The sequence below is a fragment of the Danio rerio genome, chromosome 6, assembly GCF_049306965.1.
Source record: "Danio rerio strain Tuebingen ecotype United States chromosome 6, GRCz12tu, whole genome shotgun sequence".
Classification (NCBI taxonomy): Eukaryota; Metazoa; Chordata; class Actinopteri; order Cypriniformes; family Danionidae; genus Danio; species Danio rerio.
Window position 1 is genome coordinate 30,952,284 of NC_133181.1, and position 26,562 is coordinate 30,978,845.

The 26,562-nt window shown below is 37.6% G+C and overlaps 2 protein-coding genes across 23 annotated transcripts in view; both read left to right on the forward strand.

Annotated features, from left to right (window-relative positions):
- LOC141386287 (uncharacterized) overlaps nucleotides 1–25,967 on the forward strand; it is an 816,166-nt gene extending 790,199 nt beyond the window's left edge. Inside the window, exon 2 of the mRNA XM_073954141.1 lies at nucleotides 23,991–25,967. Coding sequence (XP_073810242.1) covers nucleotides 24,403–25,842 — 1,440 coding nt within the window. The 5' untranslated portion in view covers nucleotides 23,991–24,402 and the 3' untranslated portion in view covers nucleotides 25,843–25,967. The remainder of the gene's footprint in view (nucleotides 1–23,990) is intronic.
- The window catches only part of lpp (LIM domain containing preferred translocation partner in lipoma), a 497,264-nt gene that overhangs the window by 254,932 nt on the left and 215,770 nt on the right, over nucleotides 1–26,562 (forward strand).

Consider the following 26,562-nt stretch of genomic DNA (forward strand, 5'->3'; position numbering starts at 1 on the left):
ATTTTGCTCTGCATTTTGGCCTATTATGTTTTCACTGTGAAAAGTGTAGGTTTCAGAGTAGAACTAAGAGACCTAAAAATCTAAACCATTAATAGTACATCTATATATAAAAAAGTGAATTTTCATTTTCAATGTTTCCAAATTGTATGTTTCAGTATTAGACATGTACAGAAGTGCAATACAAGGTGCGAAAATTCATTACCAAATTGTTTGCTATAAATTTTACATATTAATACATGTGTAAAAAATGACACAAAAGCTAGATTTGCACATTAAATGCATCTTATCTGTTTTCTCCTCTTCCTAATGCAACTTAAATGCAGTGTCACATATATAGAATGCTGCCACATATTGGCTAGAAAAATAAAGCAGTGTAAAAATAATTGGGATTCATTAAAAGCATTAATAAGCACCTTGTGTGGAAAAAAAAAGTAAATCAAATCTAACCCTAAAAAATTAGGAAGAGGAGGGCACAGAAATTCTTACTCCTCGCTGTAATTGTGACTTTCTTGGAAGGTTCAAGTAAACACTTGAGCGTTCTCCAAGAATCCTAATGCGCCTGTGTTGATCTCTGCTGTTTCACGCAGCTGCCTTCATCAATCACTTCATATCCATTACACCTTTTACACCCTTCTCTCATCTCTCCATTGAGTGCCGAGAATTCTGAACACCACAGAAGTCAAAGGTCATTCTCCTCATGTGGGCCGCTGGGAGCAGGATTTGTGCTTGGACTTATTATAGCTTCAACAATGCTTTAAGCTCTGTCATCACATGGCCTGACAGACCCGGCTTGCACATAGCGGAGACCGAATAAGCCATTATGTTCGGCTGACAAAGGAAAGTGGCAGCTGTACAGGTCTGTATTTTATTACGCCACATATAATTACAGCAGTAAATTCTGAATGAGTTAGTCAGACCTTTGATGTTCACCGATTCTGTTTACACAGAATTCATTGTACGTCATATGCCATATTCAGACACAAAGAACAAAGAAGTTCCTCCCTCAGCTTCAGTAATTTTTAAAGTTAAATAATTTTGGGGATTATAGCATTCTATAGTCTTACATTTACAGTGCGCTATATTGCCAAATGTTTTGGGACATCTGTCTTTAAATGTACATGATTTTTAATGACATCCCCAATCTTAATCCGTGGGGTTTAACATTGATTTGGCCCTGCCTTTGCAGCCATAACAGCTTCAACTCTTCTGGGAAGGCTTTCCATGAGGTTTAGGAGTGTGTTTACAGAAAATTCGGACCATACTCTAGAAATGTATTTGTGAGGCCAGGCACTGAGAAGTTATGGCTCGCATTCTCTGCTCTAATTGATCTCAAAGATGTTCTGTTGGGTTGAAGTCAGAACTCTGTGCAGGCCAGTAAAGCTCCTCCACACCAAGTTCCTTCATTCATGTCCATCCATCCTCATACATTTCCCACAAATTTGGGAGCATAGTGACTTTTTAAGAAATTTATTGGTTTGCTGAAGCATTAAGAGTTGCTTTCACTGGTAAAATTACAGAGGGACATTATTGAGCAAGGTTAATTAACCCTTTACTGCACACATTATGATATATATATATATATATATATATATATATATATATATATATATATATATATATATATATATATATATATATATATATATATATATATATGTATGTGTGTGTGTATATATATATATATATATATATATATATATATATATATATATATATATATATATATATGATTTTTTTTTCTTAGACTGGCTTAACTTGAAGTGCTGTAAATTAAAAAAAAAATTATAAAAAATTTTAAGGTACATTATAATATCTCCCCTTATGGAAACAACGTCCAATAGTGGATCTAACTTAGAAATTTCTAATTTTCCTTATAATTAATAATTCACTTGTTTGAAATGATTAAATGCTGCGGCATTATAGGATTTAAAACAGACCTCATATTCCAACAGCTTTCATTTATTCCATTCTTTTTTTTTTTGCTGATTATTATTGAAAACAAACATAATATTGTATTATCATGTATATAACATATAGTAAATATAAATATTTTCTCTAGTAAATATCATAACAAATAAATAAAAAGTGTAATACATCCAGATGCATCAAAATAATGTATCTGCTAGCTAACAATGTTTATATTTTATACTATATACTTTACTAAGCCTGTGTTATCTGCCTCTGAGCTCTCTTACCTGTACTGTCTGCATCACTGCTCTTATCAAATGTATCACATCATTCTCATAGTCACTAAAGCCCATCTCATCCTCACTTTTATCTCCAGGAAGAGCCATTTCTGTCCTTTTCTTCTTTCTCTTACCATTGAACATGGTGGTGCTCGCTAATACACTGTACCCTGTATTCATATCTAATCAAAAGTATTGCCATTACAATTAGATTTTATCAGTAATTCAAATGCCATTACCTTATGACTAATCAACATTACTACCATTCATGTTGTTATTGTTACAACTTAAGTTATTCATCATAACTTACTGGAGGTGATGTTTCAGATTTTTTTGAGGATAATAATTTGACATAATTTTGACATAATTTGATCCTATGTTTTTATTGACATTGACATTTACATTTGCATTCAGCAACTACACACAGTAAAGTCTAGTCTGTCAGAAATCGCACCACAGAAAAAGACTGCATGTCACGTGACTTAACCTAAGCACATCATTGGCTACACTAAAGTCTTCTCTTACCAAAAAAAAAAAAAAAAAAATTTGAGTGTTGATCTTAAAGAAACAGTGGCAGGGAAATTAACATAAATTGCATTTTGCCATATGGTAACACAATGCGGTAGAGGGTTAGGGTTAATGAACTTACTAGTTGATTGGGGTTAGGATGAAGGTTAAGTTTAGGGCTAGTTGCATGTAAGCAATTTTTCTTATGTAATCATCATCAGTTTTCATATATTTTTTTTTTTGGTTGTTCAACCTACTTCTTTAAAATGAGCTGAAACAACACAATTTTTGAGATGTCATTGGACACCTTAATTTTTTATGTTCAATCCACATAAATTTGCCAAATGTGTAAAGTTAAATTAATTGATTTGTGTTGGGACAACATGAATGAATTATGTGGAAACCTGCATTTTTTACAGTGTACACTGTACAAATGCTGGGTATGTATGCTGGGTTTCACATAATTACTTCATGTTATCCCAACACAAATTGCTGAAGTTAACTTTATTTTTACAAATTTAAGAGGATTGAACTTTAATCAATTACGTTGGCCCAAAAAAAACTTTAGAATTGTGTTGTTTTAACTCATTTGAAATAAGTAGCTTGAACAAGCTGCAAAAGTAATTTGAGTGATTTTGAGTGTAGTAAGTACTCTAACAAAATATAGTAGGTAATCTAAAAAATAAAAATAAAGAAATAAATAAGATAATGAAATGAAAATTAGAAGACCCAAATGAATATGTTATGTTTGTAAAATTTTAATAATAAGGAAACCAAACTTTAAAAAAATATTAAATTTAGCTGAAATTTTGTGGTTTGGAATTTTTTTTTTCAACACCTTATTTGAATTCAAATATACCATCTTCATATTCATTCATTCATTCATTCATTCATTCATTCATTCATTCATTCATTTTCTTTTTTGCGTAGTCCCTTGATTAATCGGGAGTTGACACCGGAATGAACCGCCAACTTATCCAGCACATGTTTTACGCAGCAGATGCCCTTCCAGCTGCAACATATCACTGGGAAACACTCATACACTCTCATTCACACTCATACACTAGGGACAATTTTAGTTACCCAATTCACCTGAACCGCATGTCTTTGGACTGTGGTGGAAACTGGAGCACCCGGAGGAAACCCACACAAATGTGGGGAGAACATGCAAACTCCACGTTAAAATGCCAACTGACTCAGCCAAGGCTTGAACCAGCGACCTTCTTGCTGTGCGGCGACAGATACTGTGCCACAGCATCACCATCTTTCTTTTCATAAGTTTTTATTTTATGAATATAACTTTTTTTTTTATAGACCAAAATATCTTTTCTGTATTTAACAAGAAATGGATAAAAAATATTCCTTTTAAAAAGAGAGTTTACTCATCGATGATTGTAAAAAAATGGTTGCACTCATAACATAAATGAAAGGGCAATATATTAGACAATTTTAATCCTTATTTTCAAACATTTTTAATTCGTTTGCAAATATACTAGTACATTCTGCTTGCGTACTGGAGCAGTCACAAATTTTGAATTAAGAGCTACACTATATTGTTGTGTAATTATTATTATAATTATACTGTTATAGATCTTTCCTGTTTTCAGTTCCTTTTTCCTTTATTCCTGTTACTAGTTTGTTTATATGATTGCTCATTGATTGAATGATTATGCACACTTGTGTATTGTTTAGTTCCTCATTTAGCCAAGCATTCAAACCCTGATGGTTCCTTCCTTTGTCCTATATTGTCTCATATTGTACATGTGTGGCTTTATGTTGATTCGTGTTATGTGGATGATTTGTTTATGTTTATGAATAAACTAAATCTTCTGCAATTGAGATCTTTTGCTATCGTCTCTAGTCTTCTCAGTAATGTTAGTAACGCATAATGGATAGACTGCAAGTGTGAAGCTGGCGCTGACAATAAATGCTAATGAGGAATTCTAATAACAGGTTGAGACTGCTGATTAACTACCTGCATGTAGTCATGTTAGGCAGAAACCAAAATCATGTGACAGTCAGCCTCTCTGTTTGCATTTCTCTTGAAAAACAGCTTTGCTCAATGAGAGATCATGCTATTGCGGGCATTTCTGTTGCAGTGGTGTGTAGTGCTGTGCTGGAGTTCACCTGAGGGGCAGTGTGGATGTGATGGGGAACTGTTTATGTCCTGACAGCCTCAGTTTACCTCCTCATTAATTAGAAGGTTGAGGGAACACTCTTTGGCAGGAGTGTATGGAACCATCTGAAAGTGGGGAGAGCTCATTATAAACTTATCAGCCTGCCTTATGAATATTAATCAGGTGACATAATATTACATTCACGCAATGTGCAGATATAGTTAGGAAAATGGGGTTTGTCAGAGATTAGCATTTTTTAAAAAAGTTGTTTAAATTGTCACTGAGAAACTGGTTATTGTAATGCTAAGTGGCGCACTCATGCTTGCACACGCACATACATGTATTTGTTTGTTTGTTTGCTTGTTATTCTTAATTGTTTGCTCAAAATATTTTTATTATTTTCTGTTTCAGCAATCTGGCTTACACATTTCACATTTTTTGACTAATATACCACATTCTGAAGTCTCAGGAAAATTGGAATAAGATTATTATTTCTATTATTATTATTAATTATTATTATTAATTATTATTATTATTATTATTATTATTATTATTATTATTATGTCTTGAAACTAAGTCTCTAATACTTGAGCCGTATGTAAATTTTTGAAAAAAACAAGTGATTGTGTTGTGAAATACCATTAAATACTTCTGAAAATAACTAAAATATTAAAAATTGACATTTTATAATAATTTAAAGAGCCCCTATTATGGGTTTTTGAAAATAACCTTCCATGCAGTGTCAAACACAGCTCAAAGTGAATGAAAACATCTAGCTGAGGGTTAAATCTGAAAATGCACCTTGTTTAAAATATATACTGTATATTTTTTTATAAAAGATTTGACTCAGACTCATTTAAATAAGTCATTGTTTGTTTGTCGTTTGCCTGATCATGGGACTGTTCATGGCGTAAAGATTACTTTCACAGAGAGATGGACAGACATGCGGCTGTGGGGAATAAAGGGTTAAAGTTCATTTTCACAACAACTTCACAGTATAGCCAACTGTATACAGTGTTTCTTCCTGTCATTTTTCTGATGATTGATACAATAACCTACCCTGAAGCTTGAGATTCGCCGGCTGTTTGTTATTAAAAGAAGGATCAGCAAAGACTACTAATGTATGGGATGTTGTCAGTAACTGTTACACAGATTGTATGGAGCAGTTTCTTTTTTCTCAAGATCCTGTAAGTGTTTCCCCTTCCTACACAATGTGCAGTGTGATTAAAATGGTTGGCTTTTTTTCTGTAGTTTGCAAAATATCTATCTAATAATGTGGTGTAACTTATAAACGCTTCGCGCAGCTTGTAATCATGTCTCTCTTATAGATCAGTGCTTGCACTTTATCTCTCAAGCTGCCTTTCCACTGCACAAGACAAATGACAAGCGACAGAGCGGAGGTCAGTCATTTCCAGTGGAAGTAGTCCGTGAGTTGCGTGGAGTTCTGATCTTCTCCGTATGCGGAAGATTCAGATACGATTTGAGCTGCAGATATATTGAAATATTTAAACTCCTGAGACTAGACCGTATGCTACCGACTGACCGGATGTGATGTATTCCAGTGTTGATCCGTGCGCACATGATGAGAAATAAATGTTTTTTCATGATTTTTTGAATCAGACAAAAAGTTTGTATGTATAAAAACATTTCTATTCTTAAATGAGTAATAAAAATATATATTTTTATGCTGTCTCCACATTCCCTCCAAAATGTGAGTTTCTAGTATTCATTCATTTATTCATTCAACCATGGTGAACGCACAGAGAATAAAGGCTCTTTGTTTTACACTCCTTTATTTCGGACACTGCAAGAATCAGCTTCTCTCCCATGGTTCATAACAAAACTGAAAATTCTGTGCAACTGCCACAAGAGGGGGGCGTATTCGGACAGTCGAGTTCGAATGTTGTGTAGTGGAAAGGCGTCTTCAGGTTAAATCTGTATGGGCTGTTCACATATCGTGTCCAAAACCACATTGAAAATGTGACGCGCGCTTCTTCCTTTACTGATTTAAATGCGTGTAGTGCTCACGATGAGATGCTGTTTGTTGCTATGACCACCATTATCTGTTCCTCACACACGTGGTGCGGTCAATTTTCCCATGGATTAAAACTTAATGTGTGTCATTGATATTACTTGGGGTTAGGTTTAAAAGTAGAGTTATATGCTGGTGTTTAACTGCATTGGCCTCACACATAAACTCTTTGCTCTGACTATTTCTGGGACGTCGACCAACCACAACAGACTGGGTTATCGGACCAATTAGCACAGATTAGGGAGGGGTTTGGAAACAAATGAATGGTTGAAAGTCATTTGGATAATTGGGTAAAAATAAATGCATATTATGAGATAATAAGAGTTGTTTTTTGCATGCATATCATGCTGTTTTTGGAGACCCCCAAAACCAAAAATTACCTTTTTAAATGGATACTAGGGGCTCTTTAATGTAATTAATATAGCAGAATTTTTTAGCAGTTATAATTGTTGTTTTCAGTCCTACACTTCAGAAAAGTGTGTCCTTTTTCCTTCAGAAAAGTGTGTGGAAAGATGGAATAGAGGGATATAAGAAAAACTTTCAAAGTTTTTGTATTTATTTACAATTTAACAGTGGTCACTTTTTATTAGACATTTTTCATTTTGCTGTCCTTTTGCTTCATTGCGTGTCAAACTTCTTAAATCTGACATCTCTTTCTATTCCTTTTAATGCAAACTGACACACATTTTTCAAATTCCGACATCTTAATTTTCTTTGGCTAATCTGCGCTTTCATTTTTCAGAATTGATTTGTGTCATGCCGATAATCTTCTGTTAAAAAAAAGAAAAAACAGCTGACTTTCGTATTTCCTTTTGAAACACATGTAAGTTAGAGGTTTATGAAAAATTAGGGCAAATCAAACAGCTTCAGTTTCATCTCATTTGGCTCTTTATGTCTTTTTCATGTGATGGTCTGAATTAAGTTGTCGTTTCTTTAAGATGCATGTCATGTGTTCATTTTCCATCTTTAAAACAGGGTCATTCGTCAGCCTGTCACTGGAAATGATAAGTCATATTATTGAGTGCAGTTCTTTTTGGCAGCAGAGCCAGAGATTACTGTATTAAGGCATCTGTAAAGTTCGTGACATGTCCCTTAAGTACGGCTAAGAGGATGTGCATCTAATTCGGCTACAAAATTCAACTTATGTTTCAGTTAAAAACATTTACACAGTTTCTAGGTGGTAAGTGGCTTAAAGTGCTGTTTTTACATTGTCTAGTGCTGTCTAGCCAACGATTATCATAAAGCGGGATTATCTTTCGCTGATGAAATGAACAGAAACACTTGAAAGTGTTGGAAATGCTGGCAAGTCTTCCCTCCAAAACTAAAGGACTTTCCTCTCAAATCTTTCCTCCAAAGCTGCTGACAGACAACTTTCAAATTGTTCTTTTTCTTGTAATGTTTTGCTCCTTTTTTTTCTTTTTTTTTTTTTTTTTTGCTTTTGTTTTGTTTTCTCTCTCTCGCTTTTTCTCTCTCTCTCTCTCTCTCTCTCTCTCTCTCTGTCTTCACATTTGGCTGGTCATCAGCTAACTGACTAGCGGTTGTTTTGTAAGAATCCTCACTTAAACTTCTCAGTGGAAACCTGACAGGAAACCCACAAAATGAGAATCTTAATGTTCCCGTGAAAACCACAGGCATACTGTATGCTGCTTACTTTGACAAAAGGCTGCAGAAAGCTCACATACTCTGTCTTTTATTGTTGATGTTGTACATTCCAGACTTACAAAGTTTTCAAAGAAATGTTCTTCTGCATTGGACTTTGCTCATACTTTTATGAAAATCAGTGTGACCCTTTTTATAAAAGGCTGTAGAGGTTGTATGTAAACTATTTTTGCTCAGAATTTGCTTCACTCAAAGAAGAAATAACTGTGTTTGGCTGTATATTTTAACAGAAATTGTCAGTAGCTCGTGATTTACAGGTGTTTTCTTTTTATTTCGACTTTGAACTTGCATTACGTGATCTTGATCTAGCTCTTACCTGTTTAAAAAGAAATCCTTTAGCCATGGTGTCATCCCTTTTCCAGCATGCAAAGGTAACTACAGTATTAATTCAGGTTTTTAAAAAGTTTTGATTCAGCTTGTTTTTACCGATCGCGCACACTCTCTCTCTCTCTCGATCTCTCTCATGAACACGCAATGCACAAACGGCGGAATTGCATACAAACGGCTGCGCAGTTGTTTAAATCTGCATTTGCTGACAAGGCTACTTATCGAAATTATGAAAGATGTCTGCCCGACTCTATTTAATTGGATTAACATTTTTTATGCCTTATAAAAATATAAAATATAAAAATACATACAAATACATTTAGATCATTTACTTTAATCAATACTATTGGGATGTGAAGAGACTTTCAACCAGCACAACAAAAAAATGTTTCCGAAGACAATCACCTACTGCACCTTTAAGGTTCTATCTGACATTTCTGTCAAAATTGAGTTATTTACATATTCTTATCAAACACACCTTTTTATAAGTTGTGTACATTAAAAAAAAAAAAAAAAGCATTTTAAAAAACAAATGTCACACACATACTGGTTGCTATGGAATGCAAAAACTTTGAAGCCCAATATCTCAAAAGCATTCAGAACGCAGATAGAACCTTATACTTTCAAGGTGGCCACTTTAAGCTATATTTTTTCAGATAGTCTACAGAACAAACCATCATAATGCAATAACTTACCTTATTACCCTAACCTGCCTAGCTAACCTATCTAACCTAGTTAAGCCTTTAAATGTCACTTTAAGCTGTATAGAAGTGTCTTGAAAAACATCTAGTAAAATATTATTTATAAGCATCATGGCAAAGATAAAATAAATCAGTTATTTAAAACGAGTTATTAAAACTATTATGTTTAGAAATGTGCTGAAAAATCTTCTCTCTGTTAAACAGAAACTGGGGAAAAAATAAATAGGTGCTAATAATTCAGGGGGGTTAATAATTCTGACTTAAACTGTATATTGTTATATTTCTACTGTATATTTTTATCTGTCCTGTAATCTGTCATAGTTGTTTTTGTGGCCCAATACTCTCTCATGTCTGCAGATTGATCACAAAAAGTACAGTAAATAATTATGTGCGTATTATCACCATTTTCACAAATTTGCCTTCCTGTAGTTTGCATGCAGACGTGGACAGAATCATTTTTAGAAACTTGCTCTTGGAAACCCCTTTTCAAAATCCTTAAATGATTCAAAGTCCAAAATATTATTTTTGCAAAGCTCCCCCTTGGTAAAGTCTGAAAACACGCAACACACTCTAAGTACAAGTATGCCTATGTTTAAACAACTATTTACTTAATTAATGTTGTTTAAATAATGTGGAAAAAAATGAGCCGAGCAGTGATAAATATGTTTATTTATTTTTATTCAGTAACGAATTCAAAGGTAGTTTAAAGAGTTCACACTTAGCTGATGATTGATTATAAAGCTTGTTTGGCATGCTGTCCCGGGAGAGAGCCCTGAGCTCATAAGATCCTCGAGCCCGGGGCTCCCTCCAGTTTGCTAGGCGAGAGGGGAGTTTGAGCTCAGGTAGATCTCGAGAACTCCCCTGCTGTAGTAACTAATGAAAAGATAGTGATTGCTCTTAACAGATAGCTACTTACTACTGTAGGAGCGTGTCTATGGTGCCAATTTGAATTAGTCAATTAAATGAAGTTGCATGTTTTTCGACGGTGGGAGGAAACCGGGGAACCCTGGGGGAAACCCACGCAAGCATGGGGAGAATGTGCAAACTTCGCACAGAAACATTGGCCAGCTTGGTAAAGACTAGAACCAGCGATGTTCTTGCTGTGAGGTAACTGTGCTAACCACTGGGCCACCGTGCCACCCATCCAGGAAAGTATAAGGAGTAGGGATGGAAGGGGGGATTCTTCAAAACGAAGATAGCTGTCATATGGAACTTAGGGTATTTATAGTGGCTTATGAATCGTCTGATTGGTGAATTATAAATTGAATAATGCAGGGCCGGCTGCAAGCAATCATAAGCACGTGATCCTTTCAAAATTAGTAAATAAAAACCTCACGTATTGCTACAGTACATGAACACAACTGCAATAACATCTGGTTTGCAAGCAATTAATTTTTTTTTTTTTTTTTTTCTTGTAAAGCTCATCTTAAACATTAGTTTAGCAATTGGATCTAAAACCAGAGGTATTCACTTAACGGCATGGACCTTAACATTATGTTTAGTTTAGCTACGAGTGTGATATTGTGTTTATACAACAGTTTGAATGCATAATTGTGTATATAAAAACAAAATAAAACATGGAGAGTCTCAAAAACCCTTTTGTATAAGGAACTACTTTCTTCCGCGTTTGATTCAAATCATAAGATGACAGTTAAACAGCTGAGCAAGCATCTTTTAAACTTTAGATCTGTAGTGTCTGATTTTGCTTGCTGTATGTGGGCGTATATGGGCGTAACAAAGGGTAAAGAGGCTGTACGGGTGCTGATATTACTTAAATATATCACGGCCATCAGCCAATCAGATTCGAGAACTAGACGGAACTGTTGTATACTGTATATATATAATGCAACCTCAGAGCAACAGCAAGCAGGGGTGATTCTAGGATTTTTAATTTATGGTCACTCAGCTCCCATATGGAGAGATAAACAAACAAAGAAATGTTTGTCTAAGGTAAAGTTGTACAGCATACTAAACATCACAGATTACATATTCACAGCTTTGTTGTGTGGAAGTGATTTAAAATAAAATGGCATTTTGAATATGGTTCCTTTTTTCATTTCTCCATCTGTATATACTACTACTACTACTACTACTACTACCACTACAACTACTAAAATACTAATAATAACAATAATAAAAACTGTGTCAGTATTTTTTGTGCTTCTGTTTCTGATAATTCACAAAATTAGTTTTGCCTTTGTAGAGCAGGTTTCCGTGTCTTCAAGCATTGACCATTACAGAAGAGTAGCGTACAGTATGTTCCCTCCAAAAAGCAAAGAAACAAACAAACAAACAAAAAAGAGTGTTGTTTTGCAACTGCACAAACATTCAAGGCCCAATGCAAATTCCGAGCAAATCTGCGACTGTGTACCCAGTAGAATTTGGCACCCGTTTGGGTTGCATGTCCTTGTGTGTCCTCGCATGAACCAGCAGCCCCTCTCTTTATCTGCCATGTGACCCGCCTGCCTTAAATTACGTAGTGAATTCCGTCCTCTTGGTACAAACCCTCGTCTTCATCCAGCCTACATTCCTCTTTTATTTCCAACCAATGGACTGCACTGCTCTCTGCTGATCTCTTCTGCAGTTTTGGCCTGATGTTTTGGGACTTTTCTGTCTCTCATTACTGTCTTTTGCACTTTGTATATTGTTTTGGTGCCCCATAGTTCTCTACGGGAGCATGTTTTTTGGACCTTCAGAGTTACACGATCACTCCTTGCTTGTAAATTCAAACTGCACAACACTGAGGGTTTCTATTTGCTTCTCGAAAGCGAAATTATTCTGATTTACTGCCCTGCTAGTTTTCTTTTAGGATTCACTAGTTCGCTAGGTCTTTTATTATTAAAGATAACACCACTGGGATTGTAGATTGGAGGCCTTGACCTCTTCACTGTACTTTAAAGGAACAATAGTTTAATCCGCCTTTTTATGTCTCTAAATTTTAAAACTCTATTTTTCTCTCCCTCTCAAATTCCTCAGATCTCCGCAAACCAGTATTGTCGGCTCCTCTATGCCTAGAGAAGGACATCTCCAAAAACCGCAAGCCCAGAGTGGCGTTTCCAACCAAATGAGGCCGTAAATCAGTCTGTTGTATATTATAGCTAATTAAGAGCAGGACTAAACCTCAGAGCTGCAGCGGATGCAAGAGAGAATACGCTAGGATAATTACAGATAAAATAATGCTTTTAGGACGTCTCCCCTGCTGAAGAACGTTTTGAAAGCTTCTCCACAAAGATAAACCATTGCAAATGTCACAACGGTAATTATAACACTTTATTGTTATAGGCCTGTGAAGAGCTATAGATTTATGTGACACCAACCCCTTTTGAATTTTTAGTTTTTCTATTTCAGTTTGTTTTTAATTTAGATCCAAAGCAGTGGTGACTAACCTTTATGATTCCAATGTCAATGTTAATATATATATATATATATATATATATATATATAAATATACATGTGTGTGATAATATTTTTTCTTCTGGAGAAAGTCTTATTTGTTTTATTTCGACTGGAATGAAAGCAGTTATAATTTTTTTTAAAACCATTTTTGGGACAAAATTATTAGCTCCTTTAAGCTATTTTTTTTTCGATAATCTACAGAACAAACCATTGTTATACAATAACTTGCCTAATTACCCTAACTGCCTAGTTCACCTTATTAACCTAGTGAAGCCTTCAAATGTCACTTTAAGCTGTATAGAAGTTTCTTGAAAAATATCAAGTAAAATATTATTTACTGTCATCATGGCAAAGATAAAATAATACCATTATTAGAAATAAGTTTTTATAACTATTTTGCTTAGAAATGTGCTGAAACAATCTTCCCTCCATTAAACAGAAATTGGTGAAAAAAATAAACAGGGGCACTAATAATTCAGGGGGGCTAATAATTCTGTCTTCAACTGTGTGTGTGTGTGTGTGTGTGTGTGTGTGTGTGTGTGTGTGTGTGTGTGTGTGTGTGTGTGTGTGTGTATATATATATATATATATATATATATATATATATATATATATATAGTGCTGTCAAAATTTGTGCGTTAACGCATGCGATTAATTTGAAATATTTAACTCGTAAAAAAAAGTTACCGCAGTTAAAGTTTTCTTTTTCCTGTTGTGGTCGACATGTGTTCATCATGCAAAGAAATATGGATAAGACCAAGGAAGCACTTTTTAAAGGCAATTTTCAGTATAAAACAATTAATGTTGCATTACCAGGCTATTCATCGTTTCCTCCAGAGTTTCATGCAATTTCGGGTGTTTAATTTTTAACGACTTCTATTTCTATTTATTTCGACTTCTGTTTTACTGGAATTTGATACTGCATGGCGAACGGAAAGAAAAACCTCCGCATTTCATGACTCGGTGGTCCTTTAAGTTAATCAAAAATCGCTGCTTACATGGTAAACTCTTAATAAGAGTATTATCTTATTCATAATAAAATTGGAGTATTGGTGTTCATGTAAATGAAGTGCCAGATGAAGTCGCGAGCTGTTAAAGACAGGGCATTCCTCTGCCTTTCTGCATGCACCCTCCAATGTTTTATTAAGTTTGATGTATTTCCCCCTTAAACGCAAATGTCTGCTTCGCTTTGTTGTGTCAGAATTTTTGTGAAATACAGCCATACTTTAGAACGCTTAGTTTAAGCAATTTTGACAAACGCAATCATGCTTGTTGAATCTGAAGGGAGTCGCTCCGGCTGCCCTGTCCTGCGCGTGTTGTGTGTGTGTGAGTGTGAGTGTGTGTCTCTGTCTGTGCGCACGCGCGCACGCCTACGCCCGTTTCTTAGCAACAAACCTGCCTAAATGTCGATGTCCGTAGCCACTAAATCAAAAAGTTACGAATTGCCGTGAGATTGCTTTGCACTCTCAGCTCACATCATTCAAAAGAAAAGGTCCACATTGTCTCCTGATAATGTCAACAGACTGGACTGTTTTAGCAACTGTCTGAATGTAAACGAGGACCAAGCAAAATTGTTTCTACTTTATAATTAATGTTCTTAACTCACAGCAATACAACTTTAAAATGAGTGTTGTATTTAATACTTTATTGTTATTATAATTTTCCATTTTCCCTATTTGCAATGCACGTATTTTTGCATTTTTTACAGTCCACTTAGAATCCAACTTGGAAATAATTTTTTTCTTTATTGGCATTGATTGTTTTGAAATTCAAATAGAAATTAACATGCCTGTGTTTTATTTTCTGTATTAAATATGGCTGTCAAGCCAAGATCTTGCTGGTTTATTGTGGGTATGTTGTTTGCATGAATAAATCTGTGTTACAAGCTAAACAAAAATTCTAATAAACAAAAATTTTGAATTTAAATAGTTTTTGTCTTGCTTTTACATTAATTTTAGATTTGAATAGCCAAAATTACAAGTTTCAGTCTTGTAAATATGATTTATCGCGATTAATTTTCAAAAAAGTGATTAATTAGTTATTTTTTAATCGATTGACAGCCCTAATATATATATATATATATATATATATATATATATATATATATATATATATATATATATATATATATATATATATATATATATATATATATATATATATATAGTACCCACATACCCACATACATTGCATAAGGAAAGTATTGTATTCAGTCCCCATTAAATTTTGCACTTTTTCTTATATTGCTAAAATCATTTAAAAGTATTATTTTCCATCATTAATATACGCACAGCACCCCAATTGGACAGAAAGACACAGAATTGTTGCCTTTTTCAAATTTATTACAAACAAACAAAAAACTGAAATATCACTTAGCCCTTTGCTAAGTATTTAGTGGAAGCACCATTTTGATTTAATACAGCCATAAGAGTTTTTTTTGCAGAGGGGAAGATGCAAAGTTTTCCACACTTGGATTTGGGGAACCTCTGTCTTTTCTCATTGGAGATCCTCTCCAGTTCTATCAGGTTGGATGGTAAACATTGGTAGACAGCCATTTTTACAATCTCGGGAGGTACGTATTTTTGCAGTTTTTGTTTTAGCGAATCCGCCAGAGGCTGCTGTGTGCACTTTTTCCATCTCAAATGCCTCTCACGAGTGCCGTTCGCACCCGCGCTGTTCTCGCATAAACCCACCAGAGGCCACTGTCGACCGTCTAAATGACTGAATGATTGACTGGCAACCGGCCAATCGACTGACCCACCCCCCTCCTTCTCTAAACCCAACCAATTTTACCGATTGAACCCACCCGCCCGCTTACTTCCCTAAACCCAGCCGACGGTTTCCAAAAGCTGTCAAGAAAAAGTAAAGCCCTCATCTGATTTTTACCACGTTCTCACCCTGTTGTTCACTCGTGTGTTTTATTTTTTGGATTCTGTTTTTGTCTTACCTGATATCTGGAACCACTCTTCCCCGGACTTGAACCCGGTCGTTGTGGTCAACTCCTCTCTGTGTCTCAAGTCCACCGACGCTACACGAAGAACTAACTGGACAAACTGTTTGATGCAGGAAAGCCTTTTACATGGAGGTAAACGGTCAGCGGGTAAGCGCCAAAAGGACCGGTGTCATACCGCCACGGAGCGTTCGCTTAAAAAATGAAATGCAGCCATACGTACTCCAGGCTACATAATTTGCGGTCTCCAGAAACGTCTGCGGAACTACATTTTCAGAATGAGCCTGTGTTGCATTTTAGGTCTCTCAAGAGATGCTATATTGGGTTTAAGTCAGGGCTCTGGCTGGGCCATTCAATAACAGTCACAGAGTTGTTTTGAGACCACTCCTTCAGTATTTTAGCTGTGTGCTTAGGGTCATTGTCCTGTTGGAAGGTAAACCTTCGGCCCAGTCTGAGGTCCTGAGTACTCCGGAGAAAGTTTTCATCCAGGATATCGCTGTACTTGGCCACATTCATCTTTTCCTCAATTACAGCCAGTCATCCTGTCCCTGCAGCTGAAAAAAACACCCCCACAGTATGATGCTGCCACCACCATGCTTCACTGTTGGGACTACATTGGACAGGTGATGGTCAGTGCCTAGTTTTCTGCACTCATACCACTTAGAATCAAGGTCAAAAAGTTCTATCTTGGTCTCATTTCTGAGAATCATATTTCTTACCAGTCCTTCAGGTGTTTTCTTTTTAGCAAACTCCATGCAGACTTTTCATGTGTTTCTGCCTTAAAGCCCCATCTTGGTGGAGGGCTGCAGTGACAGCTGACTTTTTACAACTTTCTCCCATCTCCTGACTGCATCTCTGGAGCTCAGCCATGTAAACTTTGGCTTCTTCTTCAACTCTCTCACCAAGGCTCTTCTTCCTTGATAGCTCAGTTTGGCTGCACAGCCAGCTCTAGGAAGGGTTCCAGTCATCTCAAACATTTTCCGTTTAAGGATTATAGAGGCTACTGTGCTCTTAGCAACCTTAAGTGCAATAGATTTTTTGTAACCCTGGCCAGATCTGTACCTTCCCACAATTGTGACTCTAAGCTCATTCTTCAGGCAGTTCCTTTGACCTCATGATTCTCATTTGCTCTGACATGCATTGTGAGCTATAAGGTCTTATATAGACAGGTGTGTGGCGTTCCTAATCAAGTCTAATCAGTATAATCAAACACAGCTGGACTCAAAAGAAGGTGTAGACTCATCTCAAAAATGATCAGAAGAAATAGACGGCACCTGAGTTTTAATATATGAGTGTCACAGTAGGGCTGCACGATTAATCATATTATTATCACGATAACGATCTTTGTGACCCACAATCAATAATTGTCACGATTATTGATTGATATTGTCACGATTTCACAGTATAAAGACCAAGCCGTTATTTTAATTGGCAGAGTTTACGGATTGTACCGTATCACAAGCATTATGTAACTGCGTCTAGATTACAAGTGTTTTTTTTTTTTGTGTTTTTTTTCGAGGAATGCAATGTTGATCAGGTAATCTTTGCTCCTGTTTTGTCCAAACTTCCCAAGGTAACACAAAAAACCTCATTAACCACCTTAAAATCCATCACAAAAAGGCTGTCATCAGTGGGTTATTAAGCTCAGGAAAATTCTGCTTTGCATTTTTCTATGCTTTACTAACATCACTAAACCAGACAACATTTGTTTTATTTGTTAACCAAATATTTACGGAGATTCAGCAGTTTTGTTTTTGAAGCCTTTGCCAGTCATGTAGACAAAAGACACTGTATCCAATTGTTTCAATGTAAAAAAAAAGGTCATTGTGACCCTGTTCATGCGGGTGTTTAGGTTTTTTTCATCAATCTAATGCAACTTTTATTATTTACAAGAAAAAAAAAATTTAATTAAAAGTTTAAGATTAATTAAACTCAATTTATAAAGATTATAAATTATTGTTTGCATTAAATAATGAAATAGATAACTATATTCTTTTTTTCCTGATTAGACCATGCACTTTATTCACTTAATAGGTATATATGCTTTTTTTTTTTTTTTTTTTTAAAACATTCTTTAAACAAATATTTTAGCACATCGAAAGTAATTAAATTACCTTTTTTTATTTAAAACTTTATGCAAAGGATCAAGAATTGGTCGCACACAAAAAACAAAAAAAACAAACACACAATCATCCAATACATGCATCACTCTCATGCCACATTTTTCAAGGATAAATTCACGTCTGAGTGCTGCTTTAAATAGAATAAAATGATTAAAAAACACATTAAAGACTATACACATAAAATAAAACATTCACAAAGGTGTAGCTTATGAAAAACACCAATTACTGCTTTTGGTTTTAAAAGAATCAAGCAGATTTAAAGACAAAGCAGAAGAGAAATGACAGGAATTAATATATTCTTTCGACTTAAATACAAAGGCTAAGATTATGAATGACCGATGTAAAGCCCACTGTTTATGAATGAGGAGGTGGAGAAAATGCGCTGTTTAATTTCATATCAAAGTATTTACAGTAAATAAAAACGAACACCAAACTGCTTATCACGCTAAAAAAGTTAAACTAAAATAAAAAAAATTAAAAAGTCACGCGCAAGATGCACAATGACACAATAACATGCCATTTTTTTTTACTCAATGTTTGTGAGGTAAGTGAACCAACCACAGATGCATGTTGATACTTAGTCGCGACACTAACTTATTAGTTTAATACAATACAGTATTTGCACTTAACTTTGCCATCGTTCTTCACCACATGTAGAAACTCTTTTGAGCACATCTTGCGTTCCATCTCTAAACAAATGTTTAGATTATTATTGAAGTGCTCTCAGCGGGGAAGATCCTGGCAGGGTAGCGAGTGAAAGAATTTGCATGCAGAAATTGGACAAGAGGAATCGAAATTTTAATTATATAATAAGTATCCGATTCTTAGTATCTAATCCCCGCCCAGTTTTTTTACAAGTTGTGTTTTTTATGTTTGTGGCTGTGAAATTTAATAAGAATATACATATTTTTTTTGCCATTGTTAACATTTTGATCAAAATAATCGTGATTTATTATTTTTCTGTTATCTTGCAGCAAAAGGTCTGAATACTTGTGATGTTTCAGTTTTTCTTTTTTTTATAAAATCTGCAAAAATTCAGTCTTTGTTTTTCTGTCAATAATGGGTGTTGTGTGTACATTAATGAGAAGAAAAAAAAAAGAGCTTAAATGATTTTCGCAAATGGCTGCAATATAAAAAAGAGTGAAAAATTGCGGGGGGTCTGAATACTTTCCGTACCCACTCTATACACACAGTACGTACATATATGTAGAAAAAAACATTCTTTGACGCAATGTATTTACTTTCTATTTTAAAACGGGTTGGTAATTTTCTCTTTAATAACAAGTCTTGTGATATTCTTAGAAGTTTGCTGAGGCCCCCTGCTTTGCTCTAACTTAAACACAGTTTATAATTTGTGGATCGTCAACAAGCATTTTTTTTCTTCTTCATTTTATTTGTGGTTTGATTTGTGTAAGTATATTGGTGCAGGGTAGCGAATAGAGCTGTGTGCACACTTTTTAACACTTCCCAGATGAGTTTCATGCCAGTGAAAGGACTGAACTGGAGGACCTCGCTGCCAGATGCACACAGCCATTTATTTTGTTTACTGCGGTGTGTTTAAATGCCGGTGCGAAGATGCTTCTGCTTGAACTTCTTCTGTAAATCAAATTCATTGGGGAATTTGGAGCGCAGACAAAAATGTCAATGCATCTAAATATGCACCAAATAAACATGCAACGTGCTTCGCAGATTACAAAAGTGACATTCCATGGAAAGCTCTTCCGGGTTTATGAGTGAAGCTGTCAGTGCGGAGATTTTCATCCCATAAACAGTATGAGAATAGATGGCCCTTTGAAACGATATCTTTGTCAGAAGCTCGTGTGTTAGTATCAATGCCAGATGGACAGAGGTTGAGCGGAGTTCAAACAGAGATTTGTATGTTGCGAAATTAAGTTTCTCTTGTCTACTTTCAGCCTCTAATAACTTCTGTGCATTTACATGAATACAAAGAAGCCTGCTGAATTTGCGGAACGACAAGATTATACTCATCATTATGCTCTATGGATTATATTTATATTGTTACAGCTTTTTTTTTAGTTCTCAGACTTCTCAAAAAAAAAAAAAAAAAAACAGACATATGAGAGTTTCTTCTGAAAGGTTGAAATTGGACTTAAAAAAAGATAAGAGGGGAATTTCTATTTTTTTACTACATTTTTAACCCCCCCACCCACCCAGAAATTGTGCTACTTTCAAAGTTCTCTTTCTACAATATGTTTTTCCCAAAGTTTGAAATGTGGATGAAACCACAATAAAAAAAAATAATAGCAATAATTTTAGTACAAAAATCATCTGCGGTCAAAAGCAGGGACCTCAAAATGTTGGACATTGTAGGCTGTTTTCTCATTTTTATCTCCACTGTACAATAATGATTTTAATGACCCTACTTTTTGGCTTAAAGCCTCAATAAATGAGGAAAATTTGCTATTAAGAGGAGGACAACAAAAAGCTTAAGGTATTTAATTACCAAAAAAGAGCTCAAAAGACAGTATTGCTATTGATATTTTATTCTTTCTCTCTTTGAATTGGGACACTTTAGCAACAAAGTTGCACCATATGTCGCGCACTGGGTATCGTGTTAACATTTCAATCATATTTTGAGTCAAATAGGGTTAAACCCAGCTTCTGAGTTTTTGGTAGCAGTTTACTTGTAGGGGTGTTCATAAGACTTGACCAACATAGGCTCATTTTAAAAACGTAGCCCTATATACGTTTTTGGAGAACGCAAATCATATAGCCAGAGCTACGTAGGGCTGCATTTTGTCTTTCAAACGAACACTACTGGGCGGTATGATGCCATTTCTTTTCTTGTTAACCAGCTGACTGCTTACCTGCATGTGGGCAGCTTTCCCACTGTTACTAGTTTGTATGGTAACTCGACATGTACATTGGCGGACTTGAGATGCTGAGCAGAGTTGACTGCAACGATGGGGTTCGAGTCTGGTGAAGAACAGTTCCAGAAAGAATGTAAGACAGAAATAAAAAACAAAAAATAAAAATAAAAAATAAAATAAACAATTCCTAACAGGGTGAGAATTTGGTAACCTGAAAACTTGGTCAAAATCTGGGGGCTTTTCTTTTTCTGGATTGCTTCTCAAAACACTGCGATTGGGTTTAGGAAATGATGTGGACAGGTCAATAGGTGCTTTTCAAAATACTGTTGGTTGGATTTAGGGGGGTGGGGGGGTCGGTTGGTCAGTTAGTCATCGTGATAGTTAACAGCGCCTTCTGGTAAATTTACGTGAGAACAGCAGATACAAAAGGCACTCACAAGAGAAATTTTAAATCTCAAAACGCATACACAGCGGTAAACAAAGAAAAACTGCAAAAAAAAAAAATGTAGCTACTGGGACGTATTTTGCTCTCTCCAGAAATCTATATAGGGTACGTAATCAGAGTATTCATGTCACATTTCATGAATGTGAAAGAGATTTTAATCATGCTTATGACAACTGTCATAAAGTGTCATTCACTCGGTTAGCTCATTCTAAATGCAAAGGAGACATTGTTTGAGATGTCTTTGTTTTGACAACTTGACATTACCAAATACATCATAACTTGTCTGTGTCTTTATAATGACAACTTGATTATTATCAAAACAATGAAAGATGTCGTAAATCTGTAATAAACATGATAATCAAGAGGCAATTAAGATTGTCATACATTTTATAACATTTTCGTTTATATTCTTTTCTTGACCTCATCTATAGTGGTACCAATTTAGTTTGTCATTAAAAATCATTAAATATTTAAGATTATTTGATATAGTGTAACATTTTGATGAAAAATTCAGCTTCTTCTACTGTATTTGTTTGTCAAGTCATAACAAAGACTTCTTGAACAGATAGTTCACCCCAAACTAAAAGTCTATCACTATTTACAGAGCCTCAGTCTATTTTAATATTTTCATTAATTTATTTTTTCAGCTTAGTCCCTTATTTATAAGTGGTCACCACAGAGGAATGAATTGCCAACTAATCCAGCATTTATGCAGCGGATGCCCTTTCAGCCACAACCCAGTATTGGGAAACACCCATACATTTAATGACCAAAAAAGTGGTCAAAAGAAGTGCTGTGACTACAGTATTTCCATATATTAATATTTCATTGTTTCTTTCTTTTATTCAATTAGCAGCCATTCTCCTGCCCATCCCTCAATAAGTTATAGTGTTATAAGATAATAAGATAAAGTATCTTCTATTACAAATAAAACAATTGAAACATCGAGCACACCCAAATATTTCACATTTCTCAATGCTTACAGTATATATGCTTACAAAGTATCTGTCAATACAATATTAGTACATTGACAAAGACAACAAATTGCATGTTTTACTAGTCCATGCATCACTTTTTTGGGATGAAAATAACTACTGTAATTGTAAATGTTTTTTTTTTTTTTTTTAGAAAAGAAGAACATATTTACTGTGCATAAACAAAATAATATTGTACATACTTTGCCATGTGCCACTCTTTTTTAGAACAGGGATTAAAAATATGATGCAAGCCTTTTTTATATAAAGTGAGCATTTACTGTGAACGCAAACACATACATCTGCATGAGCACATGACTGGATTGAAATAAAAACCTCTTTTTATGGGTCACATCTGAGAAATGCACACATAATCGTCCCGTTACAGGAAGTGTATTTCATCTGTGCTCTTATGCTCCACTGGTTTCATCTACAGCCTGTTTTTTTTCTCTCTTTCTTTCCTTTTTTTTTAAACCCAACCCTTAACAACATTCATGTTCCTGATTACCAATTATACCTCTCATGGTCCTTTCAAATAACTTTAATTACTTATTAGAATTCGGCTCTCACAAAGCCGGTACTTGAGTGTAATTGCTCAATAAAGAGTTGAGTGGAAATGTGTGGTAATAAGTAGGTGTTCCTGCTGCTTGTCTCATTAGCGAGTAAGCACTGCCTTCGCTTCCCGCTCTGCATAAATGGAGCCTCTCTCATTCATGGCACAGGGGCCCCCTGGTCTCTTCGTAGCCCCACAGCGTCCAGATAACACGTCCCAAACTCGCTGACCTCACACCGCAAACACTTCGTATGTAAAATGTCAGTACTTGTTTTTGTAAGAGTGTCACGTGGCAGAGACCAACTTAGCATTAGCTGTGAGCGACTGAAACCTCAGAGTTGTCAGGCATACAAGTTGTCTGTTGTGTTGCTTAACATGATTGTGGTTTGCTGTGAAGAGAATATTAACTGTTCAAAAATGTGGGCCACAATCTGCAAACCTCCCAAATATGCGTTGTTGTCTCATCCCATGGATTGATTAATTGATTGATTGATGACCTTTGTTGTGAAACAACCACACACTGGCAGCTATAGAGGGCAGTGGAATCAAGATTTGGAACTTGAACATGGGTCATCAGCAGCAAAGTTGTAATATATGTAGCACTCTTGGTGTCAGGGTTAACATTTTAACCTTATTTTCAGTAAAATGGGGATAAACCCAGCTGTTGAGTTACATTTTTTTTGGTAACACTTGTAGTGGTGTTTATAAGACAAGACATTACACATTTCTTGAATATGAATTAGATTTTATTCATGCTTATGACAACGGTCATAAAGTGTCATTCACTCTGTTAGCTCATTCTAAATGCAAAGGTGACATTGTTAGAGTTGTCTTTGTAGTGACAACTTGACATTACAAAACACATCATAACTTGTCTGTGTCTTTGTCATACAACTTGATATTATTAAGATAGCATCAGCTGTCATAAATCTGTAATAAACATGATTGTCTGGAGGCAAATATTACTATCTTTCATTTTATAACATCTTGACTTCAACTATAGTGTTACAAATTGAATCTGTCATTAAAGATTGCAATTACAAATTCAGCTTCTTCCACTGTATTTGTTTGTCAAATCACATCAAATACTTTTAGAACAGAAAAAAAGAGAAAAAAAAAGAGAAAAAACCCTGTAACCATTGACATTCATAGTAGAAAAAAACAACTACAGTACCATGGAATTCAATAGTTCCCCTTCGGTTGGGGAACTTCAGTGCCATGAATGGGAGGATTCGGATCAGAAGCCGCTTATCTGGAGAGTATTGAACGGGCCAATGAATGAAATTAATTGGCAGCGTAAGCTTGCGCAGGTGTGCGACATCTGCAATTATCTCAGCATATAAGCACACCTGAAGCCAGCAGACGCCATCCTTTTCGCTTCAGATCCTTTCTGAGTGAGTCGATGAGGGTTCCTCTTGCTGATCAGCACTTCAGAGCGAACGAGTGTGTCTCCCGGTCCAGAGTGGGTCTTCGCGGTGGCAGACGGTCGAGCTGGGTTACTCCCTTGCCTGCGGTTCTTTGGGTCCGGTCCTCCAGAGCGGTGCGTATAGTTGCAACTTTCCTAAAAGAGCAACACAGTCGTGCAGCACGTCCTTTTCAGGATGGCGCTCCGACTGTGCGTTTCTGGATGCGGGGGTTTCCTGTCTCCGGATGATGGACACGATCACTGCATTGCATGTTTGGGGGTCCAGCATGTTAATGCGGTGCTCGCGGGCGGTTCATGTCGTCATTGCGATGCCATGACCGTTGCACAGCTAAGATCGCGGCTAACTTTCGCAAGAGAGCGAGCCACCCCAGTTGCCTCCTGCTCTAAAAAAGCAGCGGGCGCTCGGGCAGATCTGAGGGTTTCAGCGGGAGCTAATCCGCCGCCCACGGGCTCGCGGACCTCTCGCTCCTCACGGCGCTCCATCCAAGCTTCGGGTGGTGAGAGTGATCCGTCTAACCAGATGGTAGCTCTCACACTCGCTGACACCGGAGATCAGATGTCCTCCGCGGCATCGGAGGGTGGGCTTTCACTGTCCGACGAAGATCCGGACCCGCTCGCCCCCTCCGGGCAGGTGAGCGCTGTCAAATCGGATCCTGAAGCGGACATGTTAGCCGTGCTTTCCCGGGCTGCTTCGGCCGTGGGGTTGGAGATGGTTTATCCCCCAGCTCCGCGGCCGGACCGACTAGATGGGTGCTACGTAGAGGACCAGAAGGCGAAGCCTTCGAAGCCTCTCGTCCCCTTCTTCCCGGAAGTGCACAGTAGGCTCACGCAGTCCTGGAGGGCACCTTTCTCTGCCCGTGCTGCGAGTGCCTCCGCCCTCACCGCCCTTGACGGCGGAGCTGCCAGGGGGTATGAGGCGATCCCGTCAGTGGAGCGCGCTATCGCGGTCAATCTTTGTCCGCGCGGCGCCTCTACGTGGCGGGGTTTGCCCCGCCTCCCGTCCAAAGCCTGTAGGTTGTCTGCCTCCCTCGGAGCCAGAGCTTATAAGGCTGCGGGCCAGGCTGCTTCTGCTTTGCACGCGATGGCCACCTACCAGCGCTACCAAGCGCAGGCGCTGGCCGAGCTGCACGAGGGCGGGTCCAACCCAAGCTTATTACATGAGCTGCGCACCGCGACCGACTATGCTCTTCGGACTACTAAGTCCGCCGCGTGTGCGCTGGGGAGGACGATGTCCACACTTGTGGTTCAGGAACGCCACCTCTGGCTAAACCTGGCCGATATGCGCGACGTTGACAAAGTTCGCTTTCTTGACTCGCCCATATCCCAGGCTGGCCTGTTCGGCGACACCGTCGGTGAATTCACCCAGGAATTCAAGGCGGTGAAAGAGCAGTCGGATGCGATGGGCAATGTCATCTATCGGCGTGGCCGTAAGCCCGCTCCGCCCGCCGAGCCATCCACCTCCGCTGTTCCTCGCCGAGGGCGCCCGCCAACGAGTGCTGCCCCGCCCCCGCCTGCGCCTCCGGCCAAGCGGGCGCGGCGTTCACCTCGAAAGCAGGCAGCCCCTCCTGCCCAGGGCGCCGTTAAGTCCGGTAAACGGACCGCGAAGCGTCCCTGAGACAGGCCATCCGGAGAAGAGGAAACTTGCTCTTTCCCCGCTGGAGGGCGGGGCCCCGATAACAACGGTACTTTTCAGTGCCACCAAAACATCAGTAAAAGAGCACTTTTTCCCTTCCCCGGATGTGACTGCACGAGTTCTGCCAGTCCGGGACGCGCTGCCTTCCGGCTCGCAGACTCTACGTGCTTCGCCAGTGGCTCGCGAGCGCTGGGGGGACGGTCTCCCTTTCCTCAGCCCTCCAGCCCCCTCTCCGGAGTCAGGGTGCGGAGCCAGAGCGAATCGCTCTCCTCCAGCTCTTCCGCGGGACCCTCGTGCTTCCCGGATCAGCACACCCACTCCGCGCTGCCCCACCGCTGGTACGTCAGCGATTGTAGCGATGACTCCATTAGCGAGGGCTCTGCCTGCCTGGTTAGCGCGGGCCAGCCCCTCACGGTGGCTCATACGCACAATCAGACTCGGTTACGCGATTCAGTTCGCGAAACGGCCCCCCAAGTTTACGGGCGTGTATTTCTCCAGGGTCAACCCCCTGTCCGCCCCTGTCTTGCGAGAGGAGATTGCTGCCCTCCTGGCGAAGGGTGCAATCGAGCCGGTTCCTCCAGCCGAGATGGAGAGTGGGTTTTACAGCCCATACTTCATCGTACCCAAAAAGAGCGGTGGGTCACGGCCAATCCTAGATCTGCGCGTTTTGAACCGCTGTCTGCACAAGCTGCCGTTCAGAAT